A 27,600-nucleotide genomic window follows, 5' to 3' on the forward strand; every position below is an offset into this window, starting at 1 on the left:
GAGAGGGGGACAGACAGACAGATGGGGGGGAGAAGGGGAGAGAGAGTGTGTGGGTGTCTGTGTGTTCTAAGGGTAGACCTATCTTTCAGGTATATCCAGCACACAGTTTTCTGGATTTCAAATTTTGTGAAACAGAGACTGCGATTGTTTACTTATTCCTTCATCTCTAGTGCCTTACACAGAATAGAATCTTGATAAATGTTCATTGATAAATGTTTTCTGCCATTTTATGACTACCATTTCCTAGAAACTTGTCCTAGAATGTTCCTGAGGTTTATTGTGTGTACTTTTCTGAACTGGTAACCAGTGTATGAGGTGTTTCAGAGTATGGGGTGCAGTGTATGAGATTAGGGCACTGCCCCAGGTGCAGGAAAAGTTGGAAGAAAGCGAGATGTGAATTACACCTCAAGGAGTGAGTTGGGCAGTTTGGATGAAGACAGCCTGGAAGTTGTCAGAGTTTTGAGTTACTTACTAGATGACATAAAGTCAGCGCTCCCTTGTTAACCCTTTCTAAATAGTTTGGCCACTGTGCAGAGGTTGCCCAGGTGTAAGACAGGGTAGGCCTACACAGTTGATCCTTTTTGCCTTTCCCGATTAATCATGATCTGGGGAAATCTTGATTGCAAGAATTGCAGTGGAAGATGTGGGCGAATCAGAGGAACAAGGCACATGAAAGAAACCACAGTAAGCCCAAGAAATTTACCATTGACTTGGCCTAGACGTTTCTTTATGGGATTTGAAGAACTTTTATTGATTCATTCCTACACATGTAAGCACTTACTACATGTGTGAGGCGTTCAGATACAGCAACGCGGTCCTTGCTCTGAGCTTGCATTTGGGTGTATTTTAATTCTATCCTGTGATTCCAAGAGCACATAAATGAATGAAACAGTGGGCTAAGTAGGCCCTGGATCTTCAGAGTTCTCTATTATGACTGCAATTCCAAAATAGCTCTGCGGCACAGAGCTAACTCACTAAAGAAGGAGAAAGGATTATAAGACAAGAAAGACTGCCCAAACCAACCCTAAGGTGCCTTCGCAAGCCTTCGGGAAGGTCACGGACTACAACTCCCACAACCCCGCGCGCACACCTTACTATCCGTAGCCTGGGGAGCTGTCTGGCGCACTTGTGTGCGTCATCTCGACGCGCCTCTGTTAACAGGTCTTGCCCGTGTGAAAGCATGGCAGAGTCTCAGGCGGCGGCGGTGTCTTCATCGACGTTGAAAATAGACACAGTCTCCATCTCTGAAACTGCCGAGACAGCCTCGGCCATGGCTGTTACCTCAGTAGCCGCGGCGATCGCGGCAGCGGCCAGGACCGGATCCGAAGCCAGGGTCTCCAAGGCCGCTCTGGCCGCTAAGCTGCTGTCGCTCAGCGGCGTGTTCGCGGTGCGCAAGCCCAAGGGGCCCACCTCGGCCGAGCTGCTGAACCGGCTGAAGGAGAAGCTGCTGGCAGGTACGGCGGCCCGGGGGACGCGGCCCGCGCCTGCCCCAGCGGGGCGCCGCCTGGGCCCCCGAGCACGGAGGAAGGGGATGGGAGAGCGACCCCGTGTTAACGCTGACCGAAGGCGGGGCTTTCCCGGCCGTGGACCTGCCTCGCCGAACTCCTGTAAACACCCGGGCGTTTGACGTCTTCCAGCGGGGGGACAGAACCAGCCGCACGCCCTGGAGCTTGACGACATTTCCCCCTGTTATTTGAGTCCCCAGGAGGCTTTTTAGTTGCTCCCTGTGGATAAAACTTACCCTGTCTCGGTACACCCCTAAAGTTAGGCCCTTGGAGATAGAGTGGAAAAACAGAGACTTAATAAACCAAGATTTACTACAGCGTTTTTTTCACAATATTGTTTTTTCCCGTATTATAGTGGACATAAAAATTAGTTTCTTATACAAATGCAGATTCCTAATACCTCTCAAGAGATTGCGATTCCGAGGGTCTAAGATTTTTTGGGAACTTGCAATTTAAACAGTTGCTCCAAGTGATTCAGATTAAGTAATCTGTTGACCACCATATTACTTCAATGATCCTGTCTTTCAGTAAATGTTAACTAGAAATTGGCCATTTATCTGAGAAGTTTCTCTTTTAGTTTATTCCTACACACTGGAAAGATAATAGACAAGCCTGAAAGATCAGAGTTCATCAGCCTAGAAGATCATTTCAGACAGTAACATCAAAGAACGTTAGTTGTGTTGGGTACCACATTTAAAAAGTTGGATCTGTTCTGTCTTGTAGAAACATGAAGATGAAAGATACCGTGTTTTCCCTTCCCTAGGCTCCATAGGCCTAATAATTTCCATAGCCTTCAGCTGTCAAGGTCGAGGTCCTCCAGAGTTTGATCCTACCCTATTTTGCCATTAAACCAGCAAAGGAACTTCTTAAATTGTTTAGTATACTATGGCAGAATTCACAAAACCAAGTTATTCTGATGGGAATTTGTTCATTATAACTGTGTAATACAGATTTAAACATTTATTGGCAAATAGGTATACTCTTCCAGATGTTTGACTCCAGTATTATACCTTCTTGTATTTGTCAGGCTTTCCTTATATTTCCTATTAGGTGCTGTTGAAGTCATGTATTACATTAAGAAGAAGCTGTGTTGTCAAAGAAGTTTTTTTTTTTCCTTCATAGAATTGCTTTGTTTTGCCCTGATTTGTTAGCTACATTCTGGCTTTTTTGATCCTCAAGTTAGTGACTACTATTCTTTCTGTCAGAGAAGTTTCTTTTGTCGGTCATGGGGCTTGAACTCTGGGCCTGAGCACTGTCCCTTAGCTCTTCAGCTCAAGGCTAGCGCTCTACTAGTGGCTCTACTTGAGCCACAGCGCCAATTCTGTTTTCTGGAGGTTTATTGGAGATAAGAGTCTCATGGATTTTCCTGCTTGGGCTGGCTTTGAACCATGATCCTCAGATCTCTCCTGAGTATCTAGGATTACAGGCGTGAGCACTGATGTTTGGTGTCATAACTTGGTTAAAAATGATTGTTTAAAGACTTGGTGGGCCATTTTCTGGAAACCATTTGTTACATGTTTACCTCTAATTACCATAGTTTCTGTAAGGCTTGACATCAGCCTATTGTATATTTATATAAGCCACACTAATGATTCTCAAATGGCATTTCAGTCTAACTGGCTAGGTTAGTCAAAATTACCCTGGAAGACTCTTAAAAAATACCCACATCCTGATGTTGGCCAAGTTTGACAAGAAGTACTGGTTTAAGCCACAATCAATGGTCATGGCTCTGATAATATTACTTGCCTGTCTTTACATTGTTTCCTACCATTTTACAATCTCCACTCCTCTGCTTGAATTCTTCAAGGCCTGAGACATTAAAATTTTATAGCTAGGAAAGACCTTAATAAACAGTCATCCATGAATATTTGGTTCAGTGGAGTGAAACAGATTCAATGTAGTAACACAGTGTGCTGCAAGTTAGAAAGAAGTAAGTTTGAGTACAAAGAACACAGTAAATTTCTGAGGCCGTTTTGGAGTATCAAGTTGAAAACAAAGAGTTTCCCCATAAAAATTCAGAAATTCATGAATGAGAGATCATGTTGGCTTGTGAATGGAAGAGTAGGGATGAAGTTTTTGTCAACACAGGACAGAAAGTTTTTCAAAGTATGGCAATGTTTTAATCACCATCGTTTTAATTCAGTGGGATGGTCATATTGTGAGACAGGACCTCAACATCTCTACTGTCGCTTTGCTTTCTCCTTATCAATCTTGTGTTTTCATTCCTGTTACTGTATTTTGTCTCCTGCATGTCAGTGGTGATAAAGAAGCTTTGATGGGTTTGGGAACAGAAATATTTGTGACAGAAATATTAGACAAATGAGACTCATCTCTTTAAAAAAAAATCTAAATTCTTCAGAAGAGTTGACTGTTAACCTCCTTAACAGTTTACCTAACTGTTAACATACTTAACCTCTTGTTGAGATTAACATAGAAGTGAACTTGTTTAAGTTGTAGTTCCAATAGCAGTACAACTCCAGATAACTGGAAGTAATAGTAAAGAACACCAGGGAGGAAAAAATGGAGGAAATTACAAATAGAAATTGAGGACTAATTTTTTATTTTGGATGCTTGAACTCAGGGGCTTGTGCCTCTTTCTTGCTTGACTTTCTTTGCTCAAGGTTGGTATACTATCACTTGTGAGCCATACCTCTGGCTTTTTGCTGGTTAATTGGAGATAGAGTCTCACATCTCATAGATTTAGCAGTCTAGGCTGGCTTTGAAACCATGATCCTCAGCTCTCAGCCTCTTAAGTAACTAGGATTATAGGTGTGAGCCACTGGTGCCTGACTAAAATTAAGGAGTTTTTAAACTACTCAGGATTTTTAGTAAGATTAGTATTTTTCTTAGTAAATGAATTCTAGGCAATTAATTTTAGAATATACTTTTTTGGGGAGGTAATTTAGGGAGTATCTGTACATTAAAAATAATTCTTTGCTAGTAATATAACAGCATTAATATGTTAAGTTTATAGTATTATTATGTGTAGGCTACTTTCAATATAGGTGGAGATTGTACTTTTTGTGGTAATTATCTTTTGTTTTTCATCCCAATTACTCTCATAGAAGCTGAAATGCCTTCCCCAGAATGGACCAAGAGGAAAAAGCAAACTTTGAAAATTGGGCATGGAGGCACTCTAGATAGTGCAGCCCAAGGCGTTCTAGGTAAGAGACTTAAAGGAAGTATAACAGAACTGTCCCTGAATATCAGGAAGTAAAATTGATTGAATGCAAAATAAAGCATGCCATTTTCAGTCTACTTTGGAATGTTTCAGTTCTACTGGATTTATAGTGCTATCTTCTGAAGAAACTTTTCAGTGGTACAAAGTACACAATGCTCTCAGAAGTAGCCACTTTTATATGTAGCTGGGACTTTGAGTAAAGGTTTATGTCCATGCAGAAGACAGTTACCACAGAGGTGTGAAATTACTGTCTTTAGAAATGCCTGCTTGCAAAGCTGACCCTTGTCTGACATTTTAGAATTTGAATTTCAATAGTGTTCCTGCTCTTCTATCTGATAAAAGTGGTTTGCTGTGACTTGACTGTGAAAACCCACTTTCCTTTTAGTCTAGTAGAGTGTGTCTGGGTTACCATTTTCTCAATCACCAGTCTCCTCTACCACCACCATCCCCCCATAAAAATTTAAGGCACTGAATTTCTAATGAGCTTCCCCAAGAAAAACATTGCATACATAGACTGCTTTTTTTTTCATTTTAGGAAAAGAAAAAAACTCAGGAAGAAAGTTGAGCATGTTTCTTTAATCTCAGAGTAATTATTATTATTTGTTACTTATTTTTGTTTTCTTGTGACAGGATCTTGCTCTGTAGCCCAGGCTGGTCTTGAACTCAGAATCCTCCTGCCTTAGCCTTGTGAGTGCTGAGTAGGCAAGTGCCACCACAACCCAGTAGGTTATCTTGAGAAGATGAAGTTATAGCTGCATCTAGCTTACCATTTTATTTTTCTTTTATTCTTTTTGATCAGTACTGGGGTTTGAACTTAGGGTTCTTATTCTCAGCTTCTCATTCTCAGCTTACTTGTTCAGCTGGTGTTCTACCACTTGAGCCATACCTTCTGCCCAGATTTTTTTTTGTGTGATTAATTGAAGGTAGAGTATCATGGGCTTTTCTGCTTAGTTTAACTTCAAACCACACTCATCCAGGTCTCAGTCTTCTGAGTAGCTAGGATTACATGAATGAGCCACCAGCACCCAGTTTAGTTTCTTCTTTAGAATACAATTCTCTCTTCTCTGTCTGTTCAAGTCCTATACATTCTTCAAGACCTAACTCACTTCCTTAAATGAAGTATTCTCTGGCTTCAGCCATTTTCCTTCAGCCTCCTAGAGAAATTGAGCATCCAAATGAACATCCAAATGAACATATTGTTACTTGGCATTGTTCATTCATTAATTGAGAACAATTTTTGAGTACAATGATTTTCCTTGTCTGTATGTTGTTTTTTCCTTGAGCTTTAAGCTCTTTCAAAGTCAAGAAATGTGGCTAAGGCTTCCTTGTTCCTGCATTAAAAGCCATCCTCTTCGGACTATATGCATAGCATCTGTTCAAACAAGGATTCTCTTCAGTGGAATCAAAGTGCATTGAGTTTTTGTTGTTAATATTTTACAAAGTTTTTGCCTCATCATTATCAATAAGACCCCTCACTTGAACAGTCCTTGCACTAATAAAACAAATTATTTAAAATACTAATGAGTAGCATAAAAGTTTCGAGGGGGTTTGGAATAGATCTTATGAATAATTGGAACTAGACTTTGAAGGGTGGACTTTGAATACTAAGCAGTTGGTATAGTAGAAATTGGGACTTTAAGGTTACTAGGGACTCTATAGTGGCAAAATAAGGTATTCAGAAATACTTATGAAATGGTATGAATTGAAAAAGGAAGAATGAGTTGTCTGTGGCTTATGCCTGTAGTTCTAGCTACTCAGGAGGCTGAGATCTGAGGATCACAGTTTGAAGGCAGCCTGAGCAGGAAAGTCCATGAGATTCTTTTCTCCAGTAAACCACCAAAAAGCCTGAGCAGTGATTCAAGTTTTAGAGTGCTAGCCTTTAACAAATAAACCTCAGAGAAAATGCCCAAGCACCTGTGTTCAAGCCTTAGCACTGGCATAAAAGAAAAAGGAAGAGATAATGGTGTAAAACAGATTTGCAATAGGTTAGGTTGGTGGCAGTAAGAGAAAAGCCTTCGTGAGTCAGGTGATGGGGGAATGAAAAGGAGACTACACAGCATGGTTTGCATTTTAATTTCACTATATATGTTATAAAATGCTGGACAAAGTTTTATTAGTCTCTGTGGGACTGAGAGACTAAAAGAGGTATAATTATGTCATTTAAAGGGTGCTACAAGGGTTAAATGAGATAATGGATGAAAAGCATTTGTAGTATAACTTATACATGGTACACTCACTGAATAACATCTGATACAAATATTACTAATCTTTTCAATTTGCCAGTCATTCCTGCTTCCTCAATTCTGAATTGTGTGGCTATATTTGAACTTACATCTATTAATGGTAAATGCTTTAGTTATTCTAAACACTTGCCTACTCTTCACTCATCTGGTGAAATGTGTTAGAAAGATAAATATTTGAAATTGAAGAGCAAAGTAGGCCATGTACTTTAAAGTTGATTTGTGTTAAAACATCTTCTCTGAGTCCTCAGTTTAGCTTGTAGTTTTGTGTTAGGTTGATTTATTTTGTTTCTCTTTCCTTGATTATGCACTGTTGAATTCAAATCATATTTAAATAGCACATTAACTATGCTAATGGCTTTTTCTTTAATAATGAACTCTGTCATTATTTCATCCTATACTTGTACATAGTTAATTGTACCATATTTTTCACCAATGCCCATTATAAATTTCCAGTGAGTCCTTTTGAGCTTGTCCTAAAACGTCATTGTCTAATTGGCTAGGTTAAGGTTTCTGTTGTGTTTAATACTTTGTGAATTGGGGGAAAGGTCTCTCTCCATTCCCCCTTCAGAATTGCTCAGTTGCATGTCATGCTCAGCTGATTAGGGTAATGTGCACCCTGTAGTCAGGTTAAATACATTCCCTTTCCAACTTCATTGCACAGGCCAAGAAATTAAAGCCAATTCTGCTTCTCAGAATAGAATGTCATAATTTTTCTTTCTTTGATTTCTAGTGGTTGGCATTGGAAGGGGAACAAAAATGTTGACCAGTATGTTGTCAGGGTCTAAGGTAAGAATACTGGAATTTTTTTTTAACATTTTTCTAAATATCCTGTATTTTTAATTTCATCAGTTAAAAGGTAAATTGTAAACTGCAAGGACGTGTCATTCCTAGTAATTAGTGTATGCTTATGGGGCTCAGATTTTGAGACTATGTATTGAAAAACTCTACAATGCCTATAGTTTATTTGTATTAATATCTTTAAAATATGACTATATTTCTCTGATGAAAGGGAACTTGTAGGTTATAAATTCTATTGGAATTTTGAATCCAGGAATTTATAAACAATTTCACACTTTTCCAAGGCATCTTTTGTTCAATGGTTATAAAAATCATTATTAAAGAAAAAGGAGACTCTTCATGATGATAAATTATATTAGTCGTCTGTGAACACAGCTTTCGTTTTGTTTGGCTTGGTTTGGTGGAATTGAACCCAGGTCCTTAACTGTGCTAGATGAATGTTCTACCATTGAGCTATATATCCAGCTCATGAAAATAGCCTTGATCAGATTGAAAAACACTGTTTCAGACATTTAATAGGAGAAAGAGAGGAAAAGTTGTACTGAGGCAAGAGAGTCTGGAATCTTGTGGGATTGCTTTGGACACTGAGCAAGGTGGAAAACACTGAAATGGAAGTCAGAATGTCAAAATGGTTAACCTTCCTAGAAATAGCATCTCTTCCAAGTCTAAAAGGTAATGATTTGTGTATTCAGATTCACAATTAGGCCCAGTTGTAATAGCTTGTATTTGGTGGGCAATGAAAATAGGAAGGAAAAGGGAAAGAAGGAGAAAGGAAGGAGGAGGGGAGAAAGGAAGAAAGGGAGGGAGGGAAGGAAGGCAAAAAAAAGGAATTTTCAGTTAATTGCTGACTCATAACTTGTAAAATACAATGAAAATATAATAGTAATGTCCAATTGCCAAGTAAATTTCTGAACACCATGATTTTTTGAACTATGTATTAGATGCTGGCTGTTGACCCACATTTTTGAGTGCTTTCGTTGTAAAGACCACAGACTATTCACTCTCCTCTTCCTTTCCTCTCTTGTTTTCTAGTTTCCTTGCTTGCTTTCTGGCTTGCTTCTTTTTCTTCTCCCCTCCCCTCCCCTCCCCACCCTTTTTTCTTACTTTTTTTTTTTGAGAAACAAGACATGTAACCAACTTCACTATGTGATTTTTGAAAAGTCACATTGCTAAATGGAATTATTATTTAACTTTCGTTATGAAAGACAGTAATGAGACATTTGGGAAAAACCAAATGGAGCCTGAGATGAAGTACTAATGTTATTTTTCTCATTTTGAAAGTTATATTGTGATTATGCAAAAATGTCATTGCTTGTAGAAAATACACACCCAAGTATATAAGAAGATAACACATATTTTTAAAATGCCCAAGACAATAGGGCATGTCAAATGGTTTAGGGGAAAAATTCTTCACAGTATTCACAATTTTTCTGTAAATTGGAGATTATTTCTAAAAAAAAAATGAATACATGATTCAGCCCTTACCTCCTGTTCAGCTTTTACATAAGTCCAAACTATCATCTCCTTTTGCTCCCAGCTGGTGTGCTGCTGCTTGAGCCACGCCTCCTGTCCCCATCCTCATCACGTTATGTCTTACAATCACTGCACTGTTTTATTTCCCTTGTGATTTCTGTGGGTCAGTGATCTGGGAAGGGCTCAGCTGGATGATTTTGGCTGGTGATGTCTCAGGCAGGTGCAGTAGATGGAGGAATGAAGCCCTGCTTTCTTCATGTATCTCTCCAGTCCCTGTAGGTAGCTTCTCCATGTGGCCTACTTTGTGCTTTCTTACAGCATGTTGTCCTCATCTGACTGTTCTCCCATTCTCTCCCATTCAGATCAGGTTTAACAGGAACAGATCCCCAACCTGTGTCCTTCAGTGTCCTGCTCTTTTGTCTCATAGTAAGCTTTGTTCTTCCAATGATCATGTTTCTCTTGAGTCTTTGTTTTTTTTCTCTTTTGAGGTTGTGTGCATTATATGTAAAAAGTAAGTTTCCTTTTTTTTTTTTTGGTCTGTCATGGGGCCTGAACTCTGAGTCTGGGCACTGTCAGCTTTTCAGCTTAAGGATAGTGCTCTACCACTTGAGCCACAGCACCACTTCCAGATTTTTCTGCTTATGTGGTGCTGAGGAATCGAACCCAGGGCCTCATGCATGCAAAGCAAGCACTGTACCACTGAGCCACCTTCCGAGCCCCAGTAAGTTTTCTTTATAGTGCCAGTATACAGAAATTGTTCAATAAATAGTGTAATTATTATTACTGAGTATTTCACACATTACCGAGTCCTTTCTCTTCTGAATTCCAGGCCTATTAGGTTTCTGAACTACAAACTTCATAGACTCTTCCCCCCCTCCCCAAAGTATAATTTTACCTAAGCAAATTCTGTTAGAAATCTTGAGTGCTGCTAATTTCTTTCCTTTCTTTTTTCTTTTGGTTTGTTTATTCCTAAGATTTCTGGTGCTATAAATAAAACATAATACTCATCAGAAAGAAAAAAAATCATGGTCTTTATGAGGCAGTTTCTTAGGACTTGAAAACAGAAAGTAGTTTTGTACAATAAAGTATATTAAATGACAGATGGTGGTTCTCAATGTAGTTTATAACATCTGTAGATCTGTGTACATTAATTTAGATAAAATGATTCTGAGCTGTTTGGTTATTGTGTTCCTTTTGCCTATCTTGATGTAAGAGCAGAGCATGGATTACTAAAGGGAAGTGAGTGGTCCTCTAACAACTTCCTTCAATTAAACTTTCTTGAGTTTGTTAACTTAGCAAAAGCTGCATAGCATCTATACCTTGATGAAGCAATCTTTGGTGAAATAATGAAGGAAAACAACCATAATTATACGAAATTGAGAGATTTCCAGAACCAGAACCATAAGTCTGGTTCTTTATCACCAAAAGATAAATAGGTCTGGTTCTTAGGGAACCGAAGAAGCTCAAAGCCACAGAAGGAGCATCTGTTAAGGCATGGGACATCCCCAATCAAGACTTGAGAATGCTCCTTGGCATTTATGTTAAGGCACCTAGTTCAAATGTGTCATAAAGCAGTGAGGTTTGAAGTGCTATCCTCATTGATATTCTTTGTTGATGTAAAATTAAAGATGTTTAGAAACCAGGTGAGCAGATAAAAGAGCTGCTGTCCTGTTAAGAAAACTTGAGTCCAACTAGCATTGTCCACACATAAAGATTACCCCAGAGCCATGTGGAAGTACTACATAGTTGTACCTGCCCGCAAAACCAGCATTTCCTCCCACAAAAGCTTATATCACCTCCAGCAACTGAACTTGTTATCATTGGGGTATGAAGTTTCCCACCTTGGATGGGGTCAGATGACAGAAACTCCTAAAATCACTAGCATTTTTAGTAAGGTTAACTAGTCCTGAGTTTGCTAGAGTGGGTTAGGTAGTACTGTATGAATCTTGGCCAATTCCTTAAGATTTCAGCGGGTTTTTATGCTAGTCATCATCTACAGAGGCTAGTTTTTACCTCTTCTATTCCTCTGTTAATATTCAAATGTTTGTCAGCACTATATTGAATTTTCTTGAAGAGCTTAGAAAGTCTAAACAGTTGTTCCTTCCAAATAAAGGCATTCAAAGCTGCATGGTTTTCATTTGGAAGGTTTTTGAAAAACATTCTTCCTCATCCTAATGATCTCCCAATTAGTCTTTGTGAGAGTTTGAATTATAAACTTTAAAAATCGAGCCTCAGCAAAAGCAGTTACTTGACATGGAAATGATTGTGTATTCTTTCTGTAATACAAATATTTTCCTTTCCTCTGAAGGATACAAAAGCTCATTTGCTCTTAGAGATGCCCAGCTAATATCTGCTGTGGGGCTCAGGGAGTTTGAAGATGAGTAGAGAAAGGAGTAGTATTAGTGAGAAAAACCCACAAGTCCCAAAGAGCACTCATTTCAGTGGAACTCTGTGGGCCTCCATTTGTTTTGTTGTAGTGGAATTATGGTTGTAATGAATGCAGTAATAGAATTTACAACTCCCAGGTATACATATTTAAAAACAAAGCAACTCCAAAACCTAGTTTAAGCCAGTGAAAGAGAGTATAGTACACCCATAGAATGAAATGATTGGGTTCTCTGTGTGTCATCTCCGTTACTTTTTTACCTCTATCCCATATCTTTTTATTTTGTTTCATCTGTGTGGTGGGCTGTTCCAAATGCCTTGTGGTTAACTGAAGACTTAAGGGTTAATTGTTTAATAATAGTGGCTGAGAAAAGATAGAACTAGAAAACAGCTATGATTTAGATCACCAGTTTACAAGATATGTCCCAGGAACTCCTTCCTGAGGCTCTTTTCAGGGCCCTATTGATGCAAAACAATTTTCATAGGTTTATCTTTTTTACTTGTAACTGCACCATCAGAAAACAGAGGGATGGGAAGGGATGGGAAGGGGAAACAAAGGAGGAAGCAACAATGCTTGATAAGAAATGTACTCATGGGCTGGGAAGTTGGCTCAGTGGTAGAGCGCTTGCCTTGCATGCCAGAGGCCCTGGGTTCGATTCCTCAGCACCACATAAGCAAAAAGAAAAAAGCCGGAAGTGGCACTGTGGCTCAAGTGGTAGAGTGCTAGCCTTGAGCTGAAGAGCTGAGGGACAGCACTCAGGCCCAGAGTTCAGGCCCCACGACTGGACCCAAAAAAAAAAAAGAAAAAAAAAAAAGTACTCATTATCTTGCCCATGTAATTGTAACCCCTCTGTATGGTATTTTCACAATAAAAATAAATAAATAAATAACAAAACAAAAAAACAGTAGAATTTTCTCTGTATGGTATTTTCACAATATAAATAAATAAATAATAACAAAACAAAAAAACAGTAGAATTTTCAAAAATTATCAGATCTGCAATGACCCAATTGCTCTGATGGCTGATAGAAGGTAAATGAGTATATATATTTTAAACATTTTTCAGTTTTAACTTCGAATACAGCCAATATTTAGATTTTAAAAAACTTGCCAAGGTTTCTCAATTAGTTTTAAATTCATTAGGGATTCTGAAACCAAAATATTTGACAACTGCTTGAGGTAGACATTATCTCCTCTAAAAAGAATATAGCATATAGCCAGTTACAAGATTGCTACAGAATCTGCAGTGGTTTGAAACTTGGAAGATACAATCTAGATGTCCAAAACCATGGTGAAATATGAAGAGTCACACCCATTGGAACTTCTCCAGCATATATATTACTTAAAACTTTTTATTAAGCTGACACAATGTTTAATCTAGTGAGGAACACAATAGTAGTATGTGTCTTGAAAAACAATGGACGTGCACAGATAATTATGTGCAGTATGGTTGAGCTGGGACATTGGTAACAGCCCTTGTTGCTATACACACATGCATTTCCTTCTTAAGTTATCCTTATTATAATATTTTACCCTCTTACATTGCAACTTTTAGAGGTTGAGAAGCCTGTCTGTCATCTCTCTGTTTCTCAGACACACTTTGGATAGTACTTGGTACTTTTGTAGTTCTTAAGAGTCATGACTGAGGGCTGGGAAGATGGCTCAGTGGTAGAGTGCTTGCCTTGCATGTATGAGGCCCTGGGTTCCATTCCTCAGCACCACATAAGCAAAAAGAAAAAAGCCGGAAGTGGCGCTGTGGCTCAAGTGGTAAAATGCTAGCCTTGAGCTGAAGAGCTAAGGGACAGCGCCCAGGCCCAGAGTTCAGGCCCCACAACCGGACCAAAAAAAAAATTTTAAAAAAACCACCTTTATTTTTGTTTTTGTTTTGGTTATGGGGCTTGGGCACAGTCCTTAAGTCTCTTTGTGCTAAAGGCTAGCACTCTATCACTTGAGCCATAGTGCCACTTCCAGTTTTTGAGTGGTTAATTGGAGATAAGTGTCTCACGGGAATTTTTCTGCCCAGGCTGGCTTTGAACCTCGATCCTCAGATCTCAGCCTCCTGAGTAGCTAAGATTACAGATGAGCCTCTGGGGCTGAGCCACCGGTGCCTGGCAAAACCCATTCTTATTTTATACTAAATTTTGTATTGAACATCTCTTGTCCCTTTGGAGTGGCTGGGAGTTGAAGTGCATTAATAGGATGGCTTTGAAATACAAATAGGTATGGTTCTTAGAGAACAGGGAGCTCAAAGCCACAGAGGTAGCAGGTCCCAAAGCAGAGGACATCCCCAGTCCAGACATGAGATTGGGCCTTGTGCCTTGGCATTCATGTTAAGGCCCCTAGTTCAAATGTATCATAGAGCAGAATAGTGCAGATGAATTCAAGGCACAATGTATTGTGCTTTTCTGTTCAGCTAAACAGACTCCTAAGGGGAAAACCTTATCATTTTGTTGTTTGACTGTTTCTTATTAAAACTCTGTAACCGGATTAGTCATTTTAACTTGAATCACTCTTCCTTTTGTTTTTGGGAGGCTTTTTGATAATAATAATGATAATAGATGGATAATTTTTATCCATTGTTTACCAAGGCCAGATACTGTTTTCCTAAACTCAATTTCTTTACCTGAGGTACTTTTTCTTTCCCCTCATTTTAGGCTGAGCTGATGCTAGAGCAATTAAGACTGACATAACTGGCTCAAACCCAGCCAGATTGAGTTTGAGCCTCTGTTCCTGTCTTTCATCCTGGAGTCTTCCCCCCAGGCCAGGAGTCCATCAAGGTTGCTTAGTTGTTTCAAATAGAAGCACCAGTTTGGCTTTTAGTAATTAAGTCTAGTGACCATTAGAAACTTAGTAACTATTTGTGGATAATGTTCTAGTAGCCCTTTCTTTTCACTGAAAAACACATGCAATAGTTAAGTATACTACCTTTGCTATACTAGTTTTTCTCACATTTTTCTACATATTTTTTTGTTTAAATTAATGTCTTAAGATTGGTCTTATGTTTCATATAAAAGTAACAAATTGGTTTATTTAAGAATAATTTTAACTCTGGAAAAAGTACTGATTGGTGTGGTAGCTATTTGTAGTTATTGTACCATTCTCTCTACTCTCCAATATCCTTGGGGGTTCAGGGCCTCTGTAGAGGCCCCTGAATCTATGAATACTCAGGTCCTTGTTATAAAGTGGTATATTATATGCATATAATGTAAATATGTGCTCATGTATACTGTAAATGATCTCTAGATTTTGCATACTTTCTACTGCAATGTAAATGCTATAAATAGTTCTGACACGGTATTGTTTAGGGAATGATAAGCAGTTCGTACAAGTTCCATACAGATGTGATTCTTTTTACAACATGTTTAATCTGTGATTGATTGAATTTGTTGTTTCAGAGCTCACAATATGGAGAATCAACTGGGTTTATTTTTCCCTTATGAAACAAAATACCCAATATTAAGGGGGGGGGCGGGCTGGGAAGGTGGCTCAGTGGTAGAGCGCTTGCCTTGCATGCTCAAGGCCCTGGGTTCGATTCCTCAGCACCACATAAGCAAAAAGAAAAAAAAAAGCAGGAAGTGGCGCTGTGGCTCAAGTGGTAGAGTGCTAGCCTGGAGCTGAAGAGCTGAGGGACAGCGCCCAGGCCCAGAGTTCAGGCCCCATGACCGGACCCCTCCAATATTAAGGGGGGGGGGTTGAAATTTGCAGTAACATGAGTTTTTTTCTTTCTCATGTTGGCAGATGTGGGACATTTGTGAATGTTCCTCAACTTATGCAAATGCTTTTCAAAAACCAGGAACAAACCAACAAAAAAAATCAGTGTGTCATGTATGCCTTCATTTCTTACCAGTTCAGTAATATTAGTGAAATTCTACATAAATTTCAAGGCATGCATAACAGTTTTTCCTTACCCCATGGTCCATTTTTTTTTTCTCGTCTCTCTTCCTGTAGAGGTATATTGCCATCGGAGAGCTGGGGAAAGCTACTGACACGTTAGATTCTACAGGAAAAGTAACAGAAGAGAAACCCTACGGTATGAAAGTCATCTAATTCAGGTGTTCTCTTTAGCCTTTAGAGAAAATTTCTGCAAATGTAAAATTTAAATGTAAAGCTTTTACTGATATTATCTGATTTTACTTCTCGGTACAGTTCTTTAGGTTAGAAAGATTGAAAATTTCTCACCACATTGTAGCATATTTGGTATAAATTTATGCACACAGATTTTTTATAATTGATTTCTTTTCTGTAATGAATTTTCATGATGTTCAGAGTTATTCTTCCGAGTAGCTCCCTTGCCAAACACATGTGTAGCCAGGCTTTAGGATGTTTTCCCTAGAAACAAAGTAGAGATGCCATCTTGTTAAAAAATTACTTTTCTACTATTGAAATAGATGTCCTAGCTTTAATACTTTAAAAACTCATCATGTTCCTCTGTTTTTGGAGTGAAAATAGAGAAGAAAGCTGATTCTTTCAAGTAAAATAGAACTCCCTGGGACCCACCTTAATTTTCTGCCATTTCTTCTTTTACTACTTTAAGGAAGGATAGATAAATGAACCTGGTTTCCTAGCAACTCTCACAGTGCTCAAACTATTCATAATGCAGTCGTTGCAGTTTTGCCTGTCAGTTCACATGCGTTATTGTGTCACCAATTGTGAATTATTTGTGAGCATTCCAGGTTTTCCTACTGTGTTTAATGTTAACTCTTCTTAATTTGTCTACAGACAGTCTAGCATCTGGCTTCCTTATGTTTTGTGCTGATTGTCCTTATTATATATTATAAATTGCCCCAGTAGCCAGGCCAACCTTTTTTTTTTCTTGCTCATAATGGCTTCACTTATGCTGTTAACATTTACATGTAGTTTGGAATCTTGCTCAATTAATCAAGCAGCAAGATGAAAACAGACAAAAAAAACCCCATATCTTATTTCCAAATCTTTTAAAAAATAGCTGTTGAACTACGCTTGAATTATTGTAACATTAGCAAATAGCAGACCTTTGTTTAATTGAAGCACAACTATAACCTTCAACCTAAGGCTTTTAAAATGAAAGGAGGATAGGATAATGGAATCTAAGCAGAGATGATGGTAACTTGGACTGGCATTGTGGTGTCTAGTAAGTAATTAGTGAAACTTACTGATTGTTGGTTGAGTAAATGGGGGTAGTAAGAAAGTAATCAATCATGACCTAGGTTTTTAGGTCTTGTGATGTTGCAATGTGTTGAATAGGAGATACTAGAAGAAGACCAGGCTGACAAAAACATAACCTTACACATATCCTTTCTTTCTAGCCTTTAGCATTTTGAAGTTCTAAAAATTGTTCTTGCATTGGATAATTTGTAGCTTTATTATTTTTTACCTTAAACAAAGTCCTGTTTGTCAAAATAATCTCATGATAATGTTGTAATAAATCATAGAGAAATTAAATAACTATTCAGGCTCTGAACAAAAGAGCTTCATATAATATTTGAATAGTATTTATAGTCCTAGAAAATGAGAGCTCAGAGAATTTTGCAGCTTGGCATGATTTTCCATGTGCTTTCAGCAAATGATCAAGTATTTACTGTATTGAAGCTGTAATGGGAACCGAGGGGAAGATAAATGAGGACTAGAGCTAGGTATGTCCTTATAGAGCTGCTATCTAATGGGGATTTCTGACCTTTGTTCTCAGCTCTCTGAAAACTCAGTCTCCGAGCCTCTAGCCAATATTTTCTATGCCTTCATTATGATCCTGAAATAAAATTATTTTTAGATTAATGTTGTAAATGAAGGCAACACAATAGTAAAATTTTATATTGATATGTAAATGCACACATTTGTATATTTACTGCTACTAAATTAAAATTCTTCATAAAGTAATCAGATATTTGCACTTATACATAGATCCCTGTGAATGACACAAGTATAAATGCATACTATAATAGGTAGTATTGTATTAAGATTTGGTATTTGAAAATTAGAAAATTTGATGATTAAAAAATTAGAAAATATAAAGCTGGCCATCTTTTTGTGTTTAAATATGAAATAGAGATAAATCCTAACCTCAGTATCTGTAATAAATAGGCTTTATATCAAGTTGTATCTGGAAGCCATTTAGGGCATACATCTAGAAATCAGGCAGTACCAAGGACAGTTCCTTGTGTTCTCTGATCCTGCATATAGTAGGTCATTAGCATCCCCATAAAGGCCACTGGTAGGGCTGAGGATGTAGCTCAGTGCTTGCCTAGCATGTGCGTGGTTCTGGGTTTGATCCACAGCATCACAAGAAAACAAAACTAAAAAACAGCAACATAAAAAAGGCCGTTGGTGCTGCCACCCCACTCAGTCATCTGTTGAGCTTCCACAAACAGCTGACATGTGGATGAAATAATAAGGCAGTTTACCATCAATGGCAAGTGAATATTTTTAAGTCATTTTGTCTCAGCTAGACAATATTTTTAGCAGTTATGTCAGATAGCTCAGAGTTAGCTTAGAGGAATGAGAAAGTAAGTCATTGATTTAGTAGACTTCAAATTCAAACCAGTGCCCAGCTTGTGGCAGTATATTTTAAGCAAGTAATGATATATAATGTATTCTTATATGTATGATTTTAGAGAACAACCTTTTTTTCTATTTTCTTTCTTGTAGTGCTAGGGATTGGACCTAGGATGTTGTCTATGCTAGGCAATCTGAGCTATAGCCCAACTTTAAAAAATAAACTTCAGATTAATACTGCAATATATTGTTTATTAATTATTGAACAAATAATTGCTATCCAAATTCTGTTATGTTTGTATCATACCCAACTTCTTTTATCAAATGTACTTCTTTTGGGTATTTTGTCCTTCATTTCTTCTAAAATTGCTTAGAGGTAGAGGTGTTACATTTTAGAGGAAGTTATTATTTGGCTTAGATTAATACCATGTTTTGATTTTTTGTTTTTGTTTTGCTTATGTGGTGCTAAGGAATTGAACCCAGGGCTTCATGCATGAGAGGCAAGCACTTTACCACTGAGCCAACTTCCCAGCCCTGCCATGTTTTTGATATGGCACTTATGCTTTGATACATACTCCTACATCACAGCCTTAGTTTTTATTATTCAAACATCAGATAAGTGATTGCCCTAGATGGATTTTAAATGCCCTTTGACCTTGAGATTCTAAGGTCTTGAATGCCATCTTACTAGTGTACATTGTCTAAGAAAACTGTCTTTGTCTTTCAAAAGCTCAGGATTTCACTGATAATACCTTAAAGTGCTGTTTAAAATTGTGTATGATTAATTCAGAATGAATAGCACACCCTAAATGTGTGAGATGTTAAATTAAAGAAACAATAGTGGCAGAAGTAAAATGTATATGTGTGTGTATTTGGGGGAGTATTAGTGAAAGATGCCACTGAACTAGGACAAAGAAGTACCCAATTGCAGAAATGTCAGGAAAGAGACCAGACTAGCAGACTTAGAAAGCTGTTTAGTCTTACATTTTTAGTTTAATTTTTAAAAACATTTTTATGTAGTGGTTGTACAAAGGAGTATCAATTCCAGAAGTCACGTATGAGGACAGTGCCTCATGATGAGTGTCACCCCTCCGTTACTCTCCCGTCTTCCCCTCCATCCTGATCTTCATTACATGGTTCCAATTTTTACATAGTGTTCATTGAATGATTGTGTCCATTCACCCTTCCTCGATTTGTGTGCCCCCTTTCTGATTCCCCCTCCCTCAGAACTTGTTTCAGCTCCCTGCTATTCATTTTTAATTTAATTATTTTTGTGACAGGGCTGTCACTCTGTAGCCCAGGCTGGTTTCAAACCTGGAGACTTTCTGCCTCTTCCTTCCAGGTGTTGGGCTTACAGGCATGCGCCATCACGTCAGCTTTCGGTCTTGTTTTAGAAATGTGTGGCTTAGTTAGGAATTACTGCAGTCTTATCAGCTATGGCAGGCTTTTCTCAAACAAGTACCAGCTTCCTGGTAGCACTAACTGTAAAACCAAGATTTGTATAGCAACCACTAGTAGCTATGTCTTGATGTTGCAGTAGAGTAAATCTTTTTTCATGGGTAGATCTTTACCCATGCCATGAAGCATGTGTGTGTGTGAGAAGCAACGTGAGTAGAATTGTTACTGGCAACCTGTGATTTGGGAGTGCTAGTGATACAGAAATTCTTCTGAGTTCTATTGTTCTTCACTGTCTGAGTTGAGTAGATTCTAGCTTTGTGTTTAGCTTATAAGAACTGAAGTTACTCAGTGGTACGGCTGGCTTGAATTGTTTGCTTCTAAAAGGGCTGCCTTAGATTTCAAGAGAAATCTTGAGCTTCACTTTGATGGGCAGTAAAGGAATCACATGTGAAAATGATTAAATAAAAATTTATTGACTTCAGGCTGGGAAGGTAGCTCAGTGGTAGAGTGCTTGCCTTGCATGTATGAGGCCCTGGGTTCGATTCCTCAGCACCACATATGCAAAAAGAAGAAAGCTGGAAGTGGCGCTGTGGCTCAAGTGGTAGAGTGCTAGCCTTGAGCTGAAGATCAGAGGGACAGCGCCCAGGCCCAGAGTTTAGGCCCCACAACCGGACCCCACTCCCCCGAAAAATTATTGACTTCAAATAAAAAAAAAAAGAACCGAAGTTACACTGAGGTTAAGACTGGTTTGCTGCTTAAATCTGGATATTCTATGATCTTAAATTTTTATCATGGCTTTAGAATAGTAATTCAAAGCACATTAAAAATTTTTGTAGAATACTGTTCAAATAAAATCAAATGTCAGGAAAAAAGATTTAAATACAATTATTTCAAAATCATAGAAACACTAATTTCTTTCCATTGACTATGATCTAACCAAGTTCCAAAATGCTTTCAAGACTTAGTTTATTATTGAATGCAAAGTATGTGTCCTTATCTGTAACATATGAAAATCTCAAGCATTGAATTTATACCATAGTTTTCTGTTTTTAAAACATTTAACTATACTTTAATATTGCATCAGTTTGTTTGGTACCAAACAAAAATTGTAAACATACTAACTGATATTGAAAGCTTTATTTATAAGTCTTCATTCATATTTTCTAAAAATTATTGTGCAGAGTGCTGAGCATGCATGCTAAAGTTCTTACTCTGTGTGATCTTTTTCTGTACCAGTTGAGTATTTAGCTAAGAGGAGAGAAATCTGCAGAGCAGAGAAGGGATAGGAGAGCCAAATCAACAAGCCTTTCTTTGAGATAGTTGTTATAAAATTGGGTACAATTTATGCTGCAACATAGAATAGTTTTGAAATCTTGTCAGATAAAACTTTAAATGGAAAAAAAACTTAGTAATCTTCAGTACCACAGTAAGTTATTGTTTATTCTTGTGGAATTTTTTCTGCCTACTTTTTAGTCACCTCCTATTGACCACTGCCAGACTATGTCTATAGCTAATGTGATGCTTTCTGTAGGTCTTCTAAATGCCAGGGTCAGAACCGGCTAAATCCATATGCAGTAATTGGGCAATTTTTATGGGGGCGGGGATTGAAAGAACAATATGAGATTTTCTTTTCTTTTTATCTCATTAAGGTGTATTTTATCCTTGTTAACAAGGTAGAATTTTTGTTGTTGTTATTCAGTTGTGGACCTTGAACTCTTGGCCTGGGCGCTGTCCCTTAGTTCCTCAACTCAAGGCAAGCGCACTACCACTTGAGCCACAGCGCCATTTCCAGTGGTTTATAGGAGATTAGAGTCTCATAGAATTTCCTGCCCAGGCTGGCTTTGAACCATGATCCTCAGATCTCAGCCTCCTGAGTAGGTAGGATTACAGGTGTGAGCCACTGACACTCGGCTAAAGGTAGAATTTGTTGTTGTTGTTGTTGGTCATGGGGCTCATGGGGCTTGAACTCAAGGCCCGGGAGCTGCCCTTTAGGTTTTCTACGCAAGACTAGCACTCTACCACTTGAGCCACAGAGCCACTTCTGGAATTTGGTTATTTTTAAGTAAATTTTCAGAGCAGTCAGTGCTTTAAAAACAGCATATGTACATCTATGGTTATATCACATTTTTTTGTTCATTTTTGGCAGATAAAATAACACAAGAAGATATTGAAGGCATTCTACAGAAATTTACTGGGAATATAATGCAGGTACCCCCTCTGTAAGTACAATTATTGAATTTGACTAAATGTTTCATTTTATTGCTCACTGGTTAACATCATTCTAATTAAAGTAAAATGGGTTTACTTTTGTCCTATAGTGAGAAAAGCTTTAAATCTGATGTGTCTAATGATCAAAAGAGGTGAGCCAGATTTAGACCAGATTTAGCTTTTTTTATTCTGTTTAATAGATATCGGGGCAATTTTAAAGTCTAGAAATGTCACTTTCCCCCAAATTACTGTGAAAGGGCTATGTTTAGGAAGGTAGAGCCCAATGTGTGCTGCCTGTCAAGTATTATTCCCATTGCCTCCAGGCCCAAAGTCTTTATAACAAATAAACAGATGAGAGTTACAACTTACTGAAAATATTAACCATTTGCCACTTGCCTTAGTTCATTCATGATACAGTACCATAAACTAGGTAGTTTACAAATGACAGAAAGGCCTTTATGATTATTACTGAGACACCAAGATAAGCCACTGGCAGATTTGATACCTCATCGATGGTACTTTCATACATGTCCTCATATGGTGAAGGGATATCAGTTGCTTTTATGAAGGTTGTACTCCGTGACCTAGCCACCCTCCAAAGGCCCCCTTCCTGGTACCACCATCTGGTACTAAGGATTTCAGCCTAGGCATTGGAGAGGCACAAACATTCAGATCAAAACGCTATAGAACCATATTTGTGTACACATTATCCTTTCATGCAAATCATTTCTTTTGATTTAAAGTGCTGAGTAGCTCTAGATGTGCCAGGATATATTACTGACAAAGTGCTGAATGGCTCTAGATGTGCCAGGATATATTACTGACAGTTCCTTTAGTTCTTCATATTTTTAAATATTGTTCCCCCTCCCCCACCTCCAAGAGCATTGAATTATTTGCCTCATGATTTATAAAGTTTTCCTCAAATGTAAAGCTTTAGAAATTTTATCAAGGACCATATAAACATTTTGGATCCTTGTTAAGCTAAATTAAATATATTTATATTAATTTATAAGAACCATTTCAGGTTTTTTTTTTCTGTGGTTATCTGAGGATTTGTAACCTGGTAAAATTAACACAAAACTAAGATCTATTGAGTATATTATCTACATATTTGCTCTAAAGAGACACTTTAGTAACTTTTATATAAAAATATTATGATAGGAGTTGTTTAAGAAAATTAACTAATACCTTTATAGCCAGAAGCTACTGCTAAGTTCTTTATGCCCTTGACAGAATGAGGACTAGTGAACAGAAGACAGGAACAGACCCTCTCCAAGGAAAGTAAAGGGCAAGGTGGACAACATTGTTCACTGAGTTCCACATTAGGCCCAAAGGTATTTAGGAACTGTATCCATGTTGAGGTTGTTGAGCAGATTGTAAGGGAAAATAGTTCTGTTTCGGGAATGGCTTTTAATGCAAAGGCCTGCTAGTCTTTGATCCTTTCTATGCCATCTGGAATTATCATCCCGTCCTTTCTCAGCATCCCCTTACATCATCCTCTTTCATTCCCTGCCTCTCTCTTTTTCTCTTGCAAGCTATTCAGCACTAAAGAAAGATGGACAGAGACTTTCCACTTTAATGAAGAGAGGTGAGGTCGTAGAAGCAAAACCTGCCAGGCCAGTTACTGTATACAGTATCTCCCTCCAAAAATTCCAGCCACCATTTTTCACATTAGGTAAGATGGAGAAATTTGAAATCATTGGTGATTACTTGTACCTTTATTTTGTATTTGGCAAATAAATTTTGTGTAATTTTAATGAATCCCTATGATACTAAAATTTTTGTAAAAAACTTGAATTTAAGCCAGGCGCCAGTGGTTCACGCCTGTAATCCTAGCTACTCAGGAGGCTGAGATCAGGATCGTGGTTCAAAGCTAGCCCAGCAGGAAAGTCCGTGAGATTCTTATTTCTAGTAAACCTCTAAAAAACCGGAAGTGGCGCTGTGGCTCAAGCTGTAGAGCGCTCGCCTTGAGCTGAAGAGAACAGTGACAGCGCCCAGGCCCAGAGTTCAAGCCCACAACCAACAAAACAAAAAACAACAACAACAAAAAAAACTTGAATTTAAGGAAGATCGTGATTTGATGACACATTTAATGAACTATCTGTAGGTACATGAAGGTTTAGAAATGCCCATCTATTTAGACTGAATAGTTCCTATGAGATAAGAGTCTTAAACTTTTCCCTGGGCTGGCTGGGAAGCATAATCCTTCTGCCCTAGACTCTCAAGGTATCGGTGCATTACTATAGATCTGTACAAAGAAGAGTAGGCAGGGTATATATTTTCAAAACTTAAATTTTATCTTATGGATGTTTTTGCTTCCATGTGGCTTATATCTAACATATTTAGTTTTAGTCCTTTTGAAAACAGTATATTTAGTTTTTGGATAAAAATTTTTGAGAGTGGAGTGTTGGCACCCCCTCCCCCCACGCTGTCCCTCCCCCCCCCCAGTTGACTACAAGCTATATACTAACTTAGCTCCTTTTTCTCATTGACATTAATCTGTGTTAAATTCCTATAGAATATGATTTTGTTTAATCTTAAAAAGAAGTCCTTAAAATGTTTTTTTTTTCCCCCAGGATTCTAGGCTATTGGGACAGATAATGAACAAACTCTAGAGTGTGTTTCACTGTATCCTGTGAGCACACAGCAGCTAGACTGGCAGAGTAGATATCTCTAAAACAAGGAAAACTCAAAATTTTCTGATCAAGTCATAAATGCTTTATTTTGTTTGCCGGAGAGTACACGAGGCCCAAAGAGCTGTTAATGTTAACTTGCCAGTTCACCCCCTTGATCCTGACATCCTTTTCTGTCAGCACTGGCCTCAACTAGAAGCTGGTAACAAAAAAGGAAATAAATCTTATGTGGGTTTAAAATCTGATTAATTCCCCCACGTGTCCCTATTTGTTCAACAGGACTAGAAACAGCCAGAATGTAGTCCTCTAATATGGGAATGTGACAGCTCTTTTCTCAGGTCTTGTTGGTAAATAAAGAGACCTGCTCTCAACTGGTAAACTTGTATACTGTGTAAGAAGATGTTCAGATATTCAGTCACTCTATCACACTATCCAATTTAATTTTATGATTTTTAAGGAATATTTATAAGAGAACACTTAACTATCCTGAGCTCTTTGTGTATAATATAGTATCCCAAACATAATTTTTATCATTATGAAAGGAAGGTTTTGCAGATTGTTTATATTTTTAATCATTGCATAAATCTGAGAATATTTTTAAAACCTATAGCTTATTATAGCAAAACCAAGATTTCTAACTATTTAAAACCTAATAAATGAGCAAAGAATACAAATCTGGAAATATTTTAGCATCTATAGCTCATAATAGAAAAAACAGATTTCTAACTATTTAAATGTATTAAATGAACAAGACTGAAGTATTAAAGTGCTGTGACTTGCCAGTTAATTTAAAATGTGTTCATGAGTTTCTGCTATTTGCTTTCTCCACACTTTGACTTTTCAATCTCGCAAACACATATGCTGCTGGATGAATAATTTATGTTTTAGCACATAAATATTTTATAACTGGATTGTTTGCATAGTGCATTTTTACATTTGTTGAGGGGCATTATTTCTATGTAAAGTGGATTTCATAGGAGGTTAGCAATTTACCATGTCACTGTTCACATTCCAGATGTTGAATGTGGAGGTGGTTTTTATATCAGAAGCTTGGTCAGTGACATTGGCAGAGGTAAGCAGAAAGTGAATTATGAGTTATCATTTAGAGAGCAATGTTACTTTTGATGAGGAGAAGGAATTTTCTTTTTCTCATTTCTGAGTTCTATCCTGAGGAGCATTGTTGGTTGATTGCTTGCCACATCTGCTTCAGCAGCTGCAGTGAGTGACTTAGAATAGGAAAGAAAGAAGAGAAATGGAGGAACAGAAAATGGATGGGAATGACAGAGATGAGGGTTAGCATTTTTTTTAAATACAAAACATTTTAACTCAAAGTAAGGATTTTTTAAAAAATAATTGCCCTTCTAAAATACATTTTTCTTGATAAGGATATGTTAAGTAAGAAAAAAATCTGTGCAAGTTCTTTGTATACTTTAAATCAGTGTGTTATGTCTAAGATGAATTATTAAACATGGTTTTACTTCTTAATCATCTGTTTATCCAAAGGACCTTGTTATATTTAAATATGACAGTTTTAAGTTTTACTGTAGTTTTGAGAGATCGTCTGTCATTTGAAACGTTTTAGACCATGAAATACTAAAGTACTTATCTCCTGAATTTATTCTATTGCTGTAGAACTCTCTTCCTGTGCCAGTGTGCTAGAGCTGACCCGAACCAAACAGGGACCATTTACCCTGGAAGAGCACGCTCTTCCCGAAGACAAGTGGACGATTGATGACATTGCCCAATGCCTTGAGCATTGTTCATCCCTTCTCCCTGCAGAGTTGGCACTTAAAAAATCAAAACCTGAGGGGACTCATGAGCAGGTTTTGAGCTGTGAATATATAACCCTAAATGAGACAAAAGGAGAGGATGATGGAATTAAGACACTTTGAGTTTGGCTTGGAAGTTTCATTTCCTGGTTGATACTGAATCCTATGTAAAGATGCAGAATTCAAGGAACTTGACAACTATTTTTTTTGCATGAAGAAAAATGACCATCATTTATAATCCTTATAGCATAGAGTTTATGTATTATATGTGATGTATAGCCTTGAACTCATTCAGTTTTTTGAAGATGTTTTTATGTAGTTAAACTAGACTTTGACTGGATTCAGGAAAATTAACTTTCTGGATTTGATCTTCAGTCTTTTTCTTGTGAAAAAGTGGAACAACAATGCTAACTAAAGAAAAAAGAAGTATGATTTACATGTTTCTTTATTTCATAGAAGTGCCATTTTAATTTTATTCAGGCTTTTCCAGGTGGTCTCAATGCTTTGAAATTCTTCAAGTATGTGTGAAATGGCCATTATTGATCTCTTATATTTTGGAGAGTTCAATATTATTAAAAACATTAAGCTGATAAACTGTGCTCATCTAGTGCTGAGTATGTTTATTTAGATCTTGGAAATGAAGTTTTATAATATTTGTAAATGAGCAAATTATGGCTATTACTACTAATAGTATGTAAATAGAAAATTCATATTTAATTAACTTCACCTCTGCCTTTAGAGTGGGTCACCGAGCTCCTGTGGCTTTGTATTGTGGCAGCTATGAGCTATTTCTTTGCATCAACAGTCTGCTACTTTGTAGCAGCTTACTAAGTGACATATTTAAAAAAAAATTTTTTTTTTTTTGGTCAGTCATGGGGCTTGAAGCTTGGGCACTGTCCTTGTGCTCTTCAGCTCAAGGAGAGCACTCTACCATTTGAACCACAGTGCCACTTCCAGTTTTCTAGTGGTTTACTGGAGATAAGAGTCTCATGGACTTTCCTGCCCAGGCTGGCTTTGAACCGCAATTCCCAGATCTCAGCCTCCTAAGTAGCTAGGATGACAGGCGTGAGCCACCATTGCCCCACATATTTTTAAAATTTTAACTAAAGACTAGACCCTGAATTAAAATTTTCCTTTGTCCTTCTTTAGCATTTATTTGTATTTCTTTATAAGGCATGAATCCCCATGACATGGTTTCTTTGGTGGTTTGTTCGTTCAAGTGATATTTATAGACATGGGGAGAGAGCTGCCCTGCATTTCTAGCTAATCTCTTCTGCTCAAAATATTTTAAAACAGTGATTTTCAAATGTTTCCATTCAAAGAGCGTTGGGAAAGTTCTGAATCCCTTTTTACCATAATTTTGAAAATGTTGTCATGTTGCAAAATAGTATTTCATGTGAGGGTTTCATATTTTTGTTCTAGAAAAGTGATAAATTGTGCAGCTAGTCATAAAGGCATTCAAATCCCTATTCATTTACTGAAACACAGTTTCAAAAGGAACACTTACTAAAAATTCACAAAGTAGGAGTTTCTTGATTT

The 27,600-nt window shown here is 37.7% G+C and overlaps 1 protein-coding gene across 3 annotated transcripts; it reads left to right on the top strand.

The window, feature by feature from the left end:
* Positions 1-1,162: 1,162 nt before the first annotated feature.
* Positions 1,163-26,939, top strand: Trub1 (TruB pseudouridine (psi) synthase family member 1). 3 transcript variants are annotated; one of them, XM_013017565.1, is made up of 8 exons: positions 1,163-1,454; positions 4,571-4,669; positions 7,660-7,715; positions 15,534-15,615; positions 21,598-21,670; positions 23,195-23,334; positions 25,308-25,364; positions 25,925-26,939. In XM_013017565.1, the coding sequence occupies exons 1-8, from the start codon at positions 1,181-1,183 to the stop codon at positions 26,182-26,184; spliced, it is 1,041 nt and encodes a 346-aa protein (XP_012873019.1). In that variant the 5' UTR covers positions 1,163-1,180; the 3' UTR covers positions 26,185-26,939. The 3 variants fall into 3 exon arrangements, with proteins under 3 accessions (XP_012873019.1, XP_012873021.1, XP_012873022.1); XM_013017567.1 differs by having other exon boundaries at positions 1,179-1,454; positions 4,574-4,669; XM_013017568.1 differs by lacking the exon at positions 25,308-25,364 and having other exon boundaries at positions 1,179-1,454.
* The last annotated feature ends 661 nt before the right edge of the window (positions 26,940-27,600 follow it).

Source organism: Dipodomys ordii, unplaced genomic scaffold (assembly GCF_000151885.1).
Source record: "Dipodomys ordii isolate 6190 unplaced genomic scaffold, Dord_2.0 Scaffold36, whole genome shotgun sequence".
In the NCBI taxonomy this organism is placed as follows: Eukaryota; Metazoa; Chordata; class Mammalia; order Rodentia; family Heteromyidae; genus Dipodomys; species Dipodomys ordii.

Excerpts from the sequence above, each read along its gene's own strand:
- Trub1 (XM_013017565.1), top strand. The coding sequence starts at position 1,181 with ATGGCAGAGTCTCAGGCGGCGGCGGTGTCTTCATCGACGTTGAAAATA. Across the intron at positions 21,671-23,194 it reads ATAATGCAGGTACCCCCTCT|CTATTCAGCACTAAAGAAAG; the intron begins GTAAGTACAATT and ends TTCTCTTGCAAG. Across the intron at positions 23,335-25,307 it reads GCCACCATTTTTCACATTAG|ATGTTGAATGTGGAGGTGGT; the intron begins GTAAGATGGAGA and ends TTCACATTCCAG.